At 46.1% G+C, this 14,693-nt stretch overlaps 1 protein-coding gene across 2 annotated transcripts in view; it reads left to right on the plus strand.

The window, feature by feature from the left end:
• Nucleotides 1-14,693, plus strand: part of pdlim1 (PDZ and LIM domain 1 (elfin)) — a 97,496-nt gene that overhangs the window by 59,727 nt on the left and 23,076 nt on the right. For both annotated transcript variants that reach the window (XM_072583004.1, XM_072583005.1), the window contains exon 3: nt 9,264-9,348. In XM_072583004.1, coding sequence (XP_072439105.1) covers nt 9,264-9,348 — 85 coding nt within the window. The remainder of the gene's footprint in view (nt 1-9,263; nt 9,349-14,693) is intronic.

A 14,693-nucleotide genomic window follows, 5' to 3' on the forward strand; every position in this document is an offset into this window, starting at 1 on the left:
CAGTAACATCTGTGCCATTTCGGAATCGGAGGCTATAACGTTGTAAAATCTCCACTCAGCGGTTTATTGGTTAACCACCACAATAAACTAGTAATGAGACGACAACTGACTAACTTTGTGACCTGCAAAATCCTGATGACCACTTCTTCATTAGGTCTGAAGAATATGTTTTGCTGCACAAGGCAGTCACGTGAATTGCAAAACTTTTTTTTGGTTTTAACCTGTTAAAGTGCATAATTGTACTTGCCTTGAGAGTGGGTTTGTGTGTGTGTGTGCGTGTGTGTGTGTGTGTGCGCATGTAAGAGAGTCCTGTGGTGTTAGATTTAAGACTGAGCAACTAATTGGACGTTTTTAAAAATTCAAACCCGCAAAAAACTTGCTCGAGTTGGTAAGTGAAGGGGAATTTTATCAGGTCTCTCCCACCCTGTCTGTGAGATGAAGAGTAATGCATTCAAGATTAGAATGGTGCTGGAAAAGCACAGCAGGTCAGGCAGCATCCGAGGAGCAGGAAAATCGACGTTTCGGGCAAAAGCCCTTCATCAGGAGTTAGGGCTTCTCACTCCTGATGAAGGGCTTTTGCCCGAAACGTCGATTTTCCTGCTCCTCGGATGCTGCCTGATCTGCTGTGCTTTTCCAGCACCACTCTAATCTCGAATCTAATCTCCAGCATCTGCAGTACCCACCTCTGCCTTGAAGAGTAATGCGGTCTGTGTAGAGTCCTGAGGAACATTCATCCCTTACCTTTCACCTACAGACAGATTATCTGGATATTACCACAATATTGTTTGTGGGACATTGATCTTCATGAAGTAGCTGTTGCATTTCCTGTTTACAAGAGCACTTCATTGGCTGCACAGCACTTTGGGAGTTGCAGTCTGCGCTGGTCAACTTCTTGAAGCTTAGTCACAAAATATGGTGGGCAAACAACTGAAGTCCCTTTTATTTTTGGACTCTGTGAAAAATCTGCTAGAATCATGGTCGGGTTTAGCTCTGTGGGAAACGAAGCTATTACACGTGAATATGAAGTCCATCTTGGGACTGACAGATTCTGAAGTTGGCAGAAAAGCAGCAGTTTTGAGCAGTTGGAACAGGATTTCTTTCTTCAAAACATTTTGGCATCCACAGTCTAAAAATAGACAATCCCTCTCAAGAGCAAGGAATTTATTCACTGTACAAATCTGACTGCCATGTGCAAAGGGAATGGAACTCAGGATTCTCTGGGTGGCATCTTAGATGGGTGTGTGGTGAGATTTGTGGCAGAATCAGATGAGAAATCTAGTGAGGCCCATCTCATCTTTGGGAGCATCTTTTATGCTTTTCACAACAGCGTGGAGAGTTTCTCCTGAGGTAGCAGCAAGTTGCTTCTTAAATGCCTTGTTAATGGCCCAACTCAATTCATTCCCATTTTACCAAACAAACCAGACTGTTGGAAAAAGTGACATGGAAATCAGAGCATGTTACTTGTGGATTCAGCCTGTTTATTGCTCCATGTTGGACACTGGGCACCAACATCTTGGGGCATGCTTTCTGGGCATCAGCTACATACAGTCATATTATTAGAACATTGGCATCTGACAGATGCTAGCATCTAAGGAGCATCATGGACATCTTTGATCCACTTACATGTCTACATTTCAACACTGCACCTATGATTGTAACGCTGTAACAAGGACACTGTGTGCTCAGGGACTGCACCTAGCTCGTGGACTGGACCAAGTTGGATTCTTCGCTTATTTCCCGAGTGCTCACTCACTCTGAGCCTACTTCTCAGATCCCCTGCCTTATACTGCCCAACCCCACCCAGCCAGGGGCAATAGGTTCACATTGTTTCTGTCTCTTCTTGCTTGTTTGGCATAGACCGGAGGCTTATCGCGGTTGTCAGCTGGCCTCAGTCATGTCAAGGTGGGTGTGGCCTTCACTCAGAGTGACCCAGCCCAGTCATTCAAGGGCAACGTCTGACACCATTCCAGGGACTTGGACACAAACAGACAGCTGCTTGAGGAGGTATGAGTCGAGATTCTCTTCATAGGAGGGGTAAGGGGCAGAATAATGGGCAGCCCACCAGCTGCCTTGATACTTGCTGGCCTGTTGTGGGCTCCTTCTCTCCTGGACTGAGAGAGAGGCAGACATTACAGGAGAGGAAGGTTGGTGGCACAGCTGTGACTGTAGGTGCAGGGTGGAGGGGTGATTGGATGAGTGCGTGGGCAGTCTAGAGGGCATTGAGGGTTAGTGATGTCAGAGGTTGGAGTGGGTGGAAGTGAGAGAGGGAAGAGGTTGCGGGCAGTATTGAGAATGGTAGAGCGTGAGCCTTGGCGGGAGGTTGGTACAGCAACAGGGATAGAGTGAGTGTGAGGTATTAGAGAGATGATGGTGCCACTCATACTGGAGAAGTGAAGAAGGTCACTGACTGAGTAAGGATGTCAGATCTCTTTTCCTATTGGTCATTTGTATATTACATGGGATTTTAAAACAATCACAGATAGTTATCATGGTCGCTATTGTTGGTTGACATCTGTGTGAGAGGGTAGACATGACATTGGCACAAGACTATCTGAAAGAAGGCATTTCCAACAGTGCAATACTCCTCCATAATTTACAGGAGTATTAGTTTGCACTTTATTCATAAACCACTTCAGTAATCAGTTATAGTTTGTAAAGGACCTTAGGAATCTCTCTTCACAGGTTACATATGGGGCCCCATTCTGAAAGTATTCTGTAAAGCAAGGAGGCAGGTCTACAGTCAATATAGGAATCAGTCCATTCTGCCACCACCTGTCCTTTCTACATTGCAATCACGTATCCATTTTGACATTCATACTTCATGCATTTATAGAGTCATGGAGATGTACAGCATGGAAACAGAGTCTTCGGTCCAACTCGTCCATGCTGACCAGATATCGCAACGTAATCTAGTCCCACCTGCCAGCACCAAACCCTTCCTATTCATATACCCATCCAGATGCTTTTTATATGTTGCAATTGTACCAGCCTCAACCACTTCCTCTGGTAGCTCATTCCATACATGCACCACTCTGTGTGAAAAGGTTGCCCCTTAGGTCCCTTTTATATCTTTCCCCTCTCACTCTCAACCTATGCCCTCTAGTTCTGGACTCTCCCACCACAGGAAAAAGACTTTGTCTATTTATCCTATCCATGACCCTCATGATTTTATAAACCTCCATAAGGTCACCCCTCAGCCTCCGATGCTCCAGAGAAAACAGCCCCAGCCTGTTAGCCTCTCCCTGTAGCTCAGATCCTCTAACCCTAGCAACATCCTTGTAAATCTTTTCTGAACCCTTTCAAGTTTCACAACATCTTTCCGATAGGAAGGAGACCAGAACTGCACGGAATATTCCAACAGTGGCCTAACCAATGTCCTGTACAACCTCAACATGACCTCCCAACTCCTGTACTCAATACTCTGACCAATAAAGGAAGGCATACCAAACGCCTTCACTATCCTATCTACCTGTGACTCCACTTTCAAGGAGCTACGAACCTGCACTCCAAGGTCTCTTTGTTCAGCAACACTCCCTAGGACCTTACCATTAAGTGTATTAGTCAAGCTAAGATTTGCTTTCCCAAATTGCAGGAACTCGCATTAATCTGAATTAAACTCCACCTTCCACTTGTCAGCCCATTGGCCCATCTGATCAAGATCCCATTTTAATCTGAAGTAGCCTTCTTCACTGTCCACTACACCTCCAATTTTGGTGTCATCTGCAAACTTACTAACTATAGACAATAGACAATAGGTGCAGGAGTAGGCCATTCTGCCCTTCAAGCCTGCACCGCCATTCAATATGATCATGGCTGATCATTCCTAATCAGTATCCTCTTCCTGCCTTATCTCCATAACCCTTGATTCCACTATCTTTGAGAGCTCTTTCTTAAATGAATCCAGAGACTGGGCAGAGCATTCCACACAGCCATCACTCTCTGGGTGAAGAAATCTCTCCTCATCTCTGTCCTAAATGGTCTACCCCGTATTTTTAAGCTGTGTCCTCTGGTTCGGCACTCACCCATCAGCGGAAACATGTTTCCTGCTGCCAGAGTGTCCAATCCTTTCTTAATCTTATATGTCTCAATCAGATCCCCTCTCGGTCTTCTAAACTCAAGGGTATACAAGCCCAGTCGCTTCAGTCTTTCAGTGTAAGGTAATCCCGCCATTCCAGGAATTGATCTCGTGAACCTACGCTGCACTCCCTCAATAGCCAGAATGTCTTTCCTCAAATTTCGAGACCAGAACTGTACACAGTACTCCAGGTGTGGTCTCACCAGGGCCCTGTACAGCTGCAGAAGCACCTCTTTGCTTCTATACTCAATTCCTCTGCTCTTCTGCTCACATCCAAATCATTTATATAAATGACGAAAATCAGTAATTATGTAAATTATTGAAATCCGTAATTGACTGAAGAGCTTCCTTATGCCATGGCCAAAAGAATTTGATTCCACACTAATCTGGAAGACATGTCCCTGTCTGTATCAATGGTGCTGAGGTGGAGATGATTGAGAATTCAAGTTCCTAGGAGTAAAAATCACCAGTGATCTATCCTGATCCATCCACATCAATGCTCTGGTCAAGAAAGCACACCAAGGCCTCTTCCTGAGGAGTCTAAGCAAATTTGGCATGTCTTCAATGACTTGCACCAATTTTTATAGATGCACCATAGAAAGCATCCCATCCAGTCGCATCAAAGCTTGGGATGGCAATTGTTCTGCTCACGACCACAAGAAATCTGAGTTGTGAATGCAACACAGTCTATCGCAAAAACCAGCCATCCCAACCATTGACCTTGTATACACTTCCTGCTGTCTTGGGGAAGCAGCCATCATAATCGAAGACCTCTCCCACCCCGGTTATACTCCCTTCCACTGTCTTCCATCGAGCAAAAGATACAAAACTTTGAAAACACATTGCAACAGATATATGAACAGCTTCTTCTCCGCTGTTACCATATTTAAGAATGGGAGACAGTGAGGACTGCAGATGCTGGAGATCAGAGTTGAGAGTGTGTTGCTGGAAAAGCACAGCAGGTCAGGCAGCATCCGAGGAGCGGGAAAACCGATGTTTCCTGCTCCTCAGATGCTGCCTGACCTGCTGTGCTTTTCCAGCAACACACTCTCAATACTTATGAATGGATCTCTCATATGTTAGAGTTGATCTTTCTCTGCCCCTTCTCTGTCACTGTAACACTATATCTACATTCTCTTTTATTTACACTGATGTGTTTATGTAAGGAGGCTCAGTGGTTAGCACTGCTGCCTCACAGCGCCTGAGACCCGGGTTCAATTCCTGCCTCAGGCGACTGACTGTGTGGAGTTTGCACATTCCCCCCGTGTCTGCGTGAGTTTCCTCCGGGTGCTCCAGTTTCCTCCCACAGTCCAAAGATGTGCAGGCCAGGTGAATTGGCCATGCTAAATTGCCTGTAGTGTTAGGTGCATTAGAGGGGGTTGGGTTGCTCTTCGGAGGGCCGGTGTAGACTTGTTGGGCCGAAGGGCCTGTTTCCACACTGTAGGGAATCTAATCTAAGCCTTTCCTATTGATATGCCCATCCAGATACCTTTTAAACGTTGTAATTGTACCAGCCTCAACCACTTCCTCTGGTTGCTCATTCCATATGCCCTCTGCCTGAAAAGGTTGTCCCTTATGTCCCTTTTATATCTTTCCCCTCTGACCTTAAACCTATGCCCTCTAGTTATGGAGGAGCTCGGCACCTCAGTGCAAAAGATAAGGCTGATGCATTTGCAGCAACTTTTGGCCAGAAGTGCTGAGTGGATGATTCATCTTGGCCTCTTCCAATCTACAGCCAATTCCATCCACTCCATGTATTATCAAGAAATGGTTGGCGACACTCGATACTGAATAGGTTATGGGCCCTGACAACATTCCAGCAATAGTGTCATAGAGTCATACAGAACAAGAAGCAGACCCTTCGGCCCAACCAGTTCATGCCGACGATAATCCCAAACTAAACTAGCCCCACCTGCCTGCACGTGGCCCATATCGCTTCAAACATTTTTCTTTTTAGATTACTTACAGTGTGGAAACAGGCCCTTCGGCCCAACAAGTCCACACCGACCCGCTGAAGTGCAACCCACCCAGACCCATTCCCCTACATTTACCCCTGCCCCTAACACTACGGGCAGTTTAGCATGGCCAATTCACCTGACCTGCACAGTTTTGGACTGTGGGAGGAAACCGGAGCACCCGGAGACAACCCACGCAGACACGGGGGGAACGTGCAAACTCCACACGGAGAGTCGCCTGAGGTGGGAATTGAACCCAGGTCTCTGGCGCTGTGAGGCAGCAGTGCTAACCACTGTACTTCTCTTCTAAATTGTACTGAATCCACTGCTTCCTCTGGAAGTTCATTCCTCACATGAGCCACTCTCTATAAAAAATAAGGCAACTCATGCCATTTTAAAATCTTTCTCCTCTCACCTTAAAAATATGTCCCCCTAGTCTTGAATTACCCCATTTAGGGAAAGGACACCTTATTTTCATGTTATCTAAAGGTTTTATTATTTTATAAACCTGTATAAGGTCACCTCTCAACCTCCTATGCTCTAGTGCAAAATGTCCCGGGGGAAGGTGAGGACTGCAGATGCTGGAGATCAGAGTCGAGAGTGTGGTGTTGGAAAAGCACAGCATCTGAGGAACAGGAGAGTCGGTGTTTTGGGCAAGAGCCTTTCAACAAGGCTGCGTGTGCCTGAGTGTAGGATCAAGGAGCCCGAGCAAAACTAGAATCAATGGGGATCAGGGAGCAAATTCTGTACAGGTTGGAGTCATACCAGGCACGTTGTGGTTGTTGAAGGTCAGTCATCTCAGCTCCAGGATGTCTCTGCAGGAGTTTCTTGGAGTGGTGTCTGAGGCCCAACTTTCTTCAGCTGCTTCATCAATGACCTTTCCTCTGTCATTCCTGACGAAAGAATCTTGCCTGAAATGGAGATTCTCCTGCTCCTCGGATGCTGCCTGACCTGCTTTGCTTTTCCAGCACCTCATCTCGACACTGTAAAATGTCCCAGCCTATCCAGACTTTCCCTATAGCTCAAACCCTCTATTCCTGGCAATATCGTGGCCTCTCTGTTCTACTACACTACCCAAGACTCTATTTTTAATTGTATAAGTCTTACCTTTGTTTGTTTTACCAAAGTGTAATACCTTGCATTTATCCAAATTAAACTTCAACTGCCACTCTTCAATCTATTAACCCAACTGATCAAGATCTCTTTGTAATCTTAGTAAAGATTAGTGCTGAGGACTTGTATTAGAACTTGCTGCTCCCCTAGCCAAGCAGTTCCAGTACAGTTACAACACTAGCATTGACCTGACAATGTGGAAAATTGCCCAGGTTTGCCCTGTATATTAAACAAAATGCAGGACAAATCCAACCTAGTCAATTATTGCTCGTCAGTCTACCTTTGACCATCAGTAGAATAATGGAAGGTGTTATCAACAGTGCTATGAAGCAGCAGCTGCTCAGCAATAACCTGCTCAATGATGCCCCGTTTGGGTTCCACCCAGCTCCTGACCTCATTACAGCTTTGGCTCAAACGTAGACAAAAGAGCTACATTCCAGAGGTGAGCTGAGAGTGACAGCCCTTGACATCAAGGCTGACCAAGCGTAGGATCAAGGAGCCCTAGCAAAACTAGAATCAATGGGTATCAGGGGACAAATTCTCTGCAGCTTGGAGTCATACCAGACACGTAGGAAGATGGTTGTGGTAGTTGAAGACCAGTCATCTCAGCTCCAGGACATCTCTGCAGATTTTTCTCAGGGTGGTGTCCTAGACCCAATTATCTTCAGCTGATTCATCAATGACCTTCCCTCCATCAGGTAAGAAGTGGGGATGGTCACGGATGGTTGCACAATGTTCAGTGCCATTCGTGACTCCTCAGGTACTGAACATCTGGGCAACATCCAGGCTTGGACTAATAAGTGGCAAGCAACATTCGCACCACACAAATGCCAGGCTATGACCATCATCAATAAGAGACAATCTAGCCACCACACCTTGACATTCAATGGTGTGCCATCACTGAACCCCCTACTATCAATAGTGTGGGAAATACCATTGACCAGAACTCAATTGGACTTGCCACCTAAATATAGTGGTTACAAGAATAGGTCAAAGCTTAGAAATACTGTGGGAGTAACTCATTTCCTGACACTTCAAAAACTGTCGATTATCTACATGGCACAAATTAGGGGTCATGATGTGGACTGGCGAGGACAAAGTTAAAAATCACACGACACCAGGTTATAGTCCAACAGGTTTATTTGGAAGCACTGGGATGTGAGAGAAGAAACGTTTTTGTAATGCAGCATGTTGGCTCAGTGGTCAGCACCGCTGCCTTGCAGCGTCAAGGATCTGGGTTCGATTCTAGCTTCGGGTGACTGCGTGAACGCTGTTCTCCCTGTGTCTGTGTGGGTTTCCTGCGGGTGCTTTGGTTTCCTCCCACAATCCAAAGGTGTGCTGGTCAGGTGAATTGCCCATAGTGTTCAGGGATGTGTAGGTTAGGTGTACTAGTTAGGGATAAATATAGAGTAGGAGAAAGGGTCTGGGTGGGATACTCTTCAGAAGGTCGGTGTGGACTTGTTGGGCCCGACTGAAGGCATTCTAATGTATGGGTACAAGAAGGACAGTGAAGAATCATGTGACCCCTCATGGCCACTTCAAGGGAGTTATGGGTAGAGATGTGAAGCTTTTAGCGAGTGCCTTAAGGAGCAAAATTGGACTTATCAGGAGGTGCAGAAGTCTTCGTAGTCCCATACTCCCTTCTCGTCCCCCTCTAAACCCTCTTGAGAATTAAGACCATTCAGAGTGGAGGTAAGACATTGACGAGCGTAATGCAATTGTCATTGTTTCAGAATATCTGCCTTTGTTACTGATTCAGGCTGCGAGAGTTCAGCACTCACTGTTTCACTCTCCAAATATTCTCCTGTACAGAACCAAATCAATCAGGTCTGGGTGATCTGGTAAAGTGCCAACAACATGCACTGCTCTTGTTTATAAAGAAACCGAAACATAGTTGGACATCACAAAGGACTTTATAGCAACAAAATTTCACCTTGAGCCACGCATGGAGATATTAAGACAACTGATCAAAATTAGATCAAAGAGAGTTTTAAAGGAGGGAAGAGAGAGAATGAGACAGAGAGGTTTGGGGAGAATATTTCACAGCTTACAGCTGTGTGAATTTGATTGTTTTGTAAAATTGAATAATTAATATAGTGTCCTTCCTTTACTTTTGATAGGTCTGAATCCAAAATCTGGTCACCTCTATCGAATGAGGAAGGAAAGCAACATGCATATAAGATGAACTTGGCATCTGAACAGCAGGTAAAGACATTTTCTTCATATTCATTTGTGAGATGTTGATAACTGTGAGGTATTGCATTGCAGACAAGGACATGACTTCTACAGTTAAAAGTAGGGTCGTGGGTATTGTTGTAGAACACAGAGACCCAGGGGTTCAGGTACATAACTCTCAGAAGTTTGCATCTCATATAGACAGGGTGTTTAAGAAGGCATTTAGCACGCTTACCTTCATTCCTTTAAATATAGGAGTTGGGATGTCATGTTGAGATTGCACAGGATGTTGGTGAGACCTCTTCTGGAATACCGTGTGCAGTTCTGGTTGCCCTTCAATAGGAAGGATATTATTAAATTGGAGAGGGTTTCGGAAAGGTTTACCGGGATGTTGCTGGGACTGGAGGAGTTGAGTTATAAAGAGAGGCTGGATAGACTGGGATTTTTTTCACTGGACCCTAGGAGTTTGAGGGGTGAACCATTATAAAGGTTTATAAAATAATGAGGGCGGCACGGTGGCACAGTGGTTAGCACTGCTGCCTCACAGCGCCAGAGACCCAGATTCAATTCCCGCCTCAGGCGACTGACTCTGTGGAGTTTCCATGTTCTCCCCGTGTCTGCGTGGGTTTCCTCCGGGTGCTCCGGTTTCCTCCCACAGTCCAAAGATGTGCAGGTCAGGTGAATTGGTCATGCTAAATTGCCCGTAGTGTTAGGTGAAGGGGTAAATGTAGGGGAATGGGTGGGTTGCGCTTCGGCGGGTCGGTGTGGACTTGTTGGGCTGAAGGGCCTGTTTCTACACTGTAAGTAATCTAATCTGAGGGGTGTAGATAAGGTGAATAGCAAATGTCTTTTCCCTAGTGTGGGGAGTTCATAATTAGGGAGCATATTTTTAAGAGGAGAGGAGAGAGTTTTAAAAAGGACACGAGGGCAACGTTTTTACACAGAAAGTGGCTTGTGTGTGCAACGAACTGCTGCAGGAAGTGATGGAGGTGAATACAGTTACATTGTTTAAAATACATTTGGATAAGTACCTGATTAGGAAAGGTTTAAAGGGATATGGGCTCGGAGCAGGCAGGTGGGAATGGTTGAGCTTGGGAACATGGTCAGCTTTGATTAGTTTGATTGAAGGCTCTGTCTCCAGCCCTGTATGACTGTATGACATGCAAAGTTGCTTATTACAAGATTCAACTTCGTTGGAGTATGTGTAGGGAGGCACTTCATGCAAACGCTTCAATGATTTAAATACTTACATCGGCTAACCTGCACAGAAAGGTTATGGCCCAAGCTGTCCATTCTGGGATTTATGCTACACTCTAGCTCTATCTATCCTTTCTCATCTAAAGCCCTCTTTTCCCTTTGGTCTCATATTTTTGTCTAACATCCCCTAAAATTTGGAGGTGCCGGTGTTGGACCGGGGTGGACAAAGTTGAGAATCGCACAGCACCAGGTTATAGTCCATCAGGTTTAATTGGAAGCACTAGCTTTTGGAGCGTTGCTCCTTCATCAGGTGGTTTGAGGGAGCGGTGCTGTGAAAGCTAGTGCTTCCAAATAAACCTGTTGGACTATAACCTGGTGTTGTGTGATTTTTAACTTTCTCCCTCAAAATATATGTGCGCTGTTCTGTACACTTTCCCTGCGACAGGAAATTGTAAATTCTCATAATCCACTGGATTAAGGAAGGTCATTTCTGTTGAATTCTTCAGTTGGATTTCATGCTGAACTATCTTATGTTGATGACCTCCTGTGTGATCTTCCCCAGGAGGAATCGGTTGGCTATGCCGTAGCAGCAGTGGGGGCACCTAACCAGCTTGACATGTGGTTTGTTTGGGGACATTGTATTCTTGTCAATTACTGCCTTTTGAGTTGGGAAGGCAAACTGATGACAGATCCGGTGATAGGCCAGAGATTGCAATGCCTAAATCTAGGAAAAAAACGATTTAAGGACGTGCATTTATGTAGCACCTGCAGCATCCCCAGAAGGTCCAATGTGCTTTATAAACACTTGATCAATTGACTGTCAGATCAGGAACACCTGATCTTTATTCGCCTTCGTTCCAGGTGAGATTGGAAACACTATCACAGAGGAAACACAACTGCACAGCAAGCTCCCACAAAGAAGATTGCCATAAATCATGTTCAGACGGTGTCAGCTGTGAGAAAGCACTGGCCGTGACACCAAACGTTCTCCCTTACTTTCTTCAGAGTGCCATATCGTTTTCTACATCCACCCGAACCTGCGGACGCAGGCTTGGGTTTAAGGGACCAGTGGAGGATGTTCTATCTCGCAGAGCGACATTCCCTCAGACTGATGTGCCCACTCTCCCTGGGCACTGGAATGTGCCAGTCCCCGTTGCCAGAGAAATGGAAACCCAGTGGGTGACTGTGCTGGGGCTCGGGAGCAGAGGTATTTTAGCCATTTTGGTGAATCAAGGTGGGAATGGAGGTTGGGCAGATTGATTGTATAGCATGGGGCATGTTTAGACCACCCCCACTGCTGCTGGCCAAACCAGCCTGTCCCGTGAGGAGCATGTGGGCGATCAGCTGTTTGGGCTGGTCCATGTTTGAAAGTGTTTCCAGTCCTGTTCTGTGAGTGTTGTCAGTGTCTAAACATTTCTCAGCTCAATCCCAATGCAGGCAGTTGTTTGGTGGTGTTTGCGAACTGTTTCCCTGGAAACGTAATCGGAGGGTGCAACCTCTTATAGAGTACTTATGCAATTCTCAGTTTTGGATTAAAGTGGAGACCGGACTTGACGTTAACAATCGCTGAGCTGCTGCAGCTGAGCCCACCAGTTGCTCACCGTCACTCTGTTTGTCCTGTTTCCAAAAGCCCTTCGTATTTCTTGGTTATGAACTTCAACAACGACCCATTTTCCTTCACATTAGCTGAGATTCGCCCAGCCTCCCTGCACTAACGACTGGTAGGGGAGTCCGAAACTAGAGGGCAAAGGTTTAAGGTGAGAGGGGAAGGATTTAAAGGGGACCTGAAGGGAAACTTTTTCATGCAGAGGGTGGTGCATGCATGGAACGAGCTGCTTGGGGAATTGGTGAAGGCTGGTATAATTACAACATTTAGATTAGATTAGATTACTTACAGTGTGGAAACAGGCCCTTCGGCCCAACAAGTCCACACCGCCCCGCCGAAGCGCAACCCACCCATACCCCTACATTTACCGCTTACCTAACACTATGGGCAATTTAGCATGGCCAATTCACCTGACCTGCACATCTTTGGACTGTGGGAGGAAACCAGAGCACCCGGAGGAAACCCACGCAGACACGGGGAGAACGTGCAAACTCCACACAGTTAGTCGCCTGAGGCGGGAATTGAACCCGGATCTCTGGCGCTGTGAGGCAGATATTTGGACATTTACATGGATAGGAAAGGTTTAGAGGGATATGGGCCAAATGCTGGCAAATGGGACTAGTTTAGGTTAGATTAGATTAGATTCCCTACAGTGTGGAAACAGGCCCTTCGGCCCAACCAGTCCACTCCGACTCTCCGAAGAGTAACCCACCCAGACCCATTTCCCTCTGACTAATGCACCTAACACTATGGGCAATTTAGTATGGCCAATTCACCTGACCTGCACATCTTTGGAGTGTGGGAGGAAACCGGAGCACCCGGAGGAAACCCACGCAGACATGGGGAGAATGTGCAAACTCCACACAGACAGTCGCCCGAGGCTGGGACTGAACCTGGGACCATGGCGCTGTGAGGCAGCAGTGCTAACCACTGAGCCATCGTGCCACCCACTAGTTCAGGAAACTTGGTCAGCATGGACGAGTTGGGCCGAAGGACCTGTTTCTGTGCTGTATGACTCTATGCCTGTAAGATTGCTGTGCTTTCCAATAGTGTCAATCTCTCCCTCTTCCTCCCGGCCCTTCCAACATTGGAATGAAACAGTGACAGAGCTGGAATATGTTAGCCCAGTCATGATTTTGTGGGCTGCCGACAAGGACTTGGGCAGGCTGGACTCCAGGGCCTATTTCCTCTATGACTCAATGAGCTTCTTCATAGCCCTAAACTGAAGGCAGCATTGAAAGCTGCGAAGAGCCGGAGAGAGTCTTCACAATCTCTCAAATGTATTCCACTTGTCAAGAATTTGGGACAGCTTTAAATTTTGTCTGTGCAATCTTGTTGTAACTGTGACTACTAAAAGGAGAACTGATGAAGGCCAAAGGTGTGAGGGAACTGAAGAAGGTTGGTTCAGTGTGACCGTGCCCATGCGTGTTTTCATTGGACAGGGGCAGGGGGACCATTTCAAAGAATTTGGTTGTCCAGCCCACACCTGCTCACTCTCTATAAAAGAGACATAGCAAAGTCAGAAACTCTTTATTTGTAATCATCATTTATAATTAAATACTTCCAGGCCAACTGAATTTTAAAGAATCTCACTAGACACCAGTATTGCCCAGTGTATGCCATTGGTGTGGGCAGATGAGAGTGGGCGTCTCGTCTCAGTTTCATTTTTCATTTGTCTCATCTTGGTCCACTCGCTTATCGATATTTTTTTGTAGCCTCCTTTGTCCTCTTCACAACTTTCTACCTTGTTTTATGTCACCAGCAAATTTAGTAACCATTCCTTCCATCTCTTCATCCAGTGACATAAATCGGTTACAGTCAACTGATCCCTGTGCCACAACTTACATCTTGCCAGATTGAGAAAAGACCCAATTACTCTTATTCTCTGTTTCCTGTTTGCCAGCCGTGAGCTTTTATTTTCTGCAATTACCTTTAATGTGCCTTCTGGAAATCTAAATATAGTATATCCACTGGTTCCCTTTATCTACAGCATGTATTACCTCTTCAAAGAACTCCAATATGTTGGTTAAACCTAATTTGTCTTTTCCAAAACAATCTCCATACTGCCCAAATTCTTACCTTGACCGCATCCAAAAGCCCTGCTCTAACTGTTTGATAGAGGCAGATAGTGGCTCAGTGGTTAGCACTGCTGCCTCGCAACACCAGGGTCCCAGGTTCGATTCCAGCCTCAGGGAACTGTCTGTGTGGAGTTTGCACAATCTCCCCGTGTCTGCGTGGGTTTTCTCTGGGTGCTCCGGTTTCCTCCCACAGTCCAAAGATGTGCAGGTCAGCTGAATTGGCCATGCTAAGTTGCCCGATGTGTTAGGTGCATTAGTCAGAGGGAAATGGGTCTAGGTTGGTTACTTTTCGGAGAGTCTGTGTGGACTTGTTGGGCCGAAGGGCCTGTTTCCACACTGTAGGGGATAGTGACAAAATTGTGGTAGTCTATTTAGTGACCCTTTCAAACCAGGCCTTTTATAGACTTATACTGGATTAGTGGTGCTGGAAGAGCACAGCAGTTCAGGCAGCATCCAACGAGCAGCGAAATCGACGTTTCGGGCAAAAGCCCGAT

This window comes from Chiloscyllium punctatum, chromosome 13, assembly GCF_047496795.1.
Source record: "Chiloscyllium punctatum isolate Juve2018m chromosome 13, sChiPun1.3, whole genome shotgun sequence".
NCBI classification, from domain to species: Eukaryota; Metazoa; Chordata; class Chondrichthyes; order Orectolobiformes; family Hemiscylliidae; genus Chiloscyllium; species Chiloscyllium punctatum.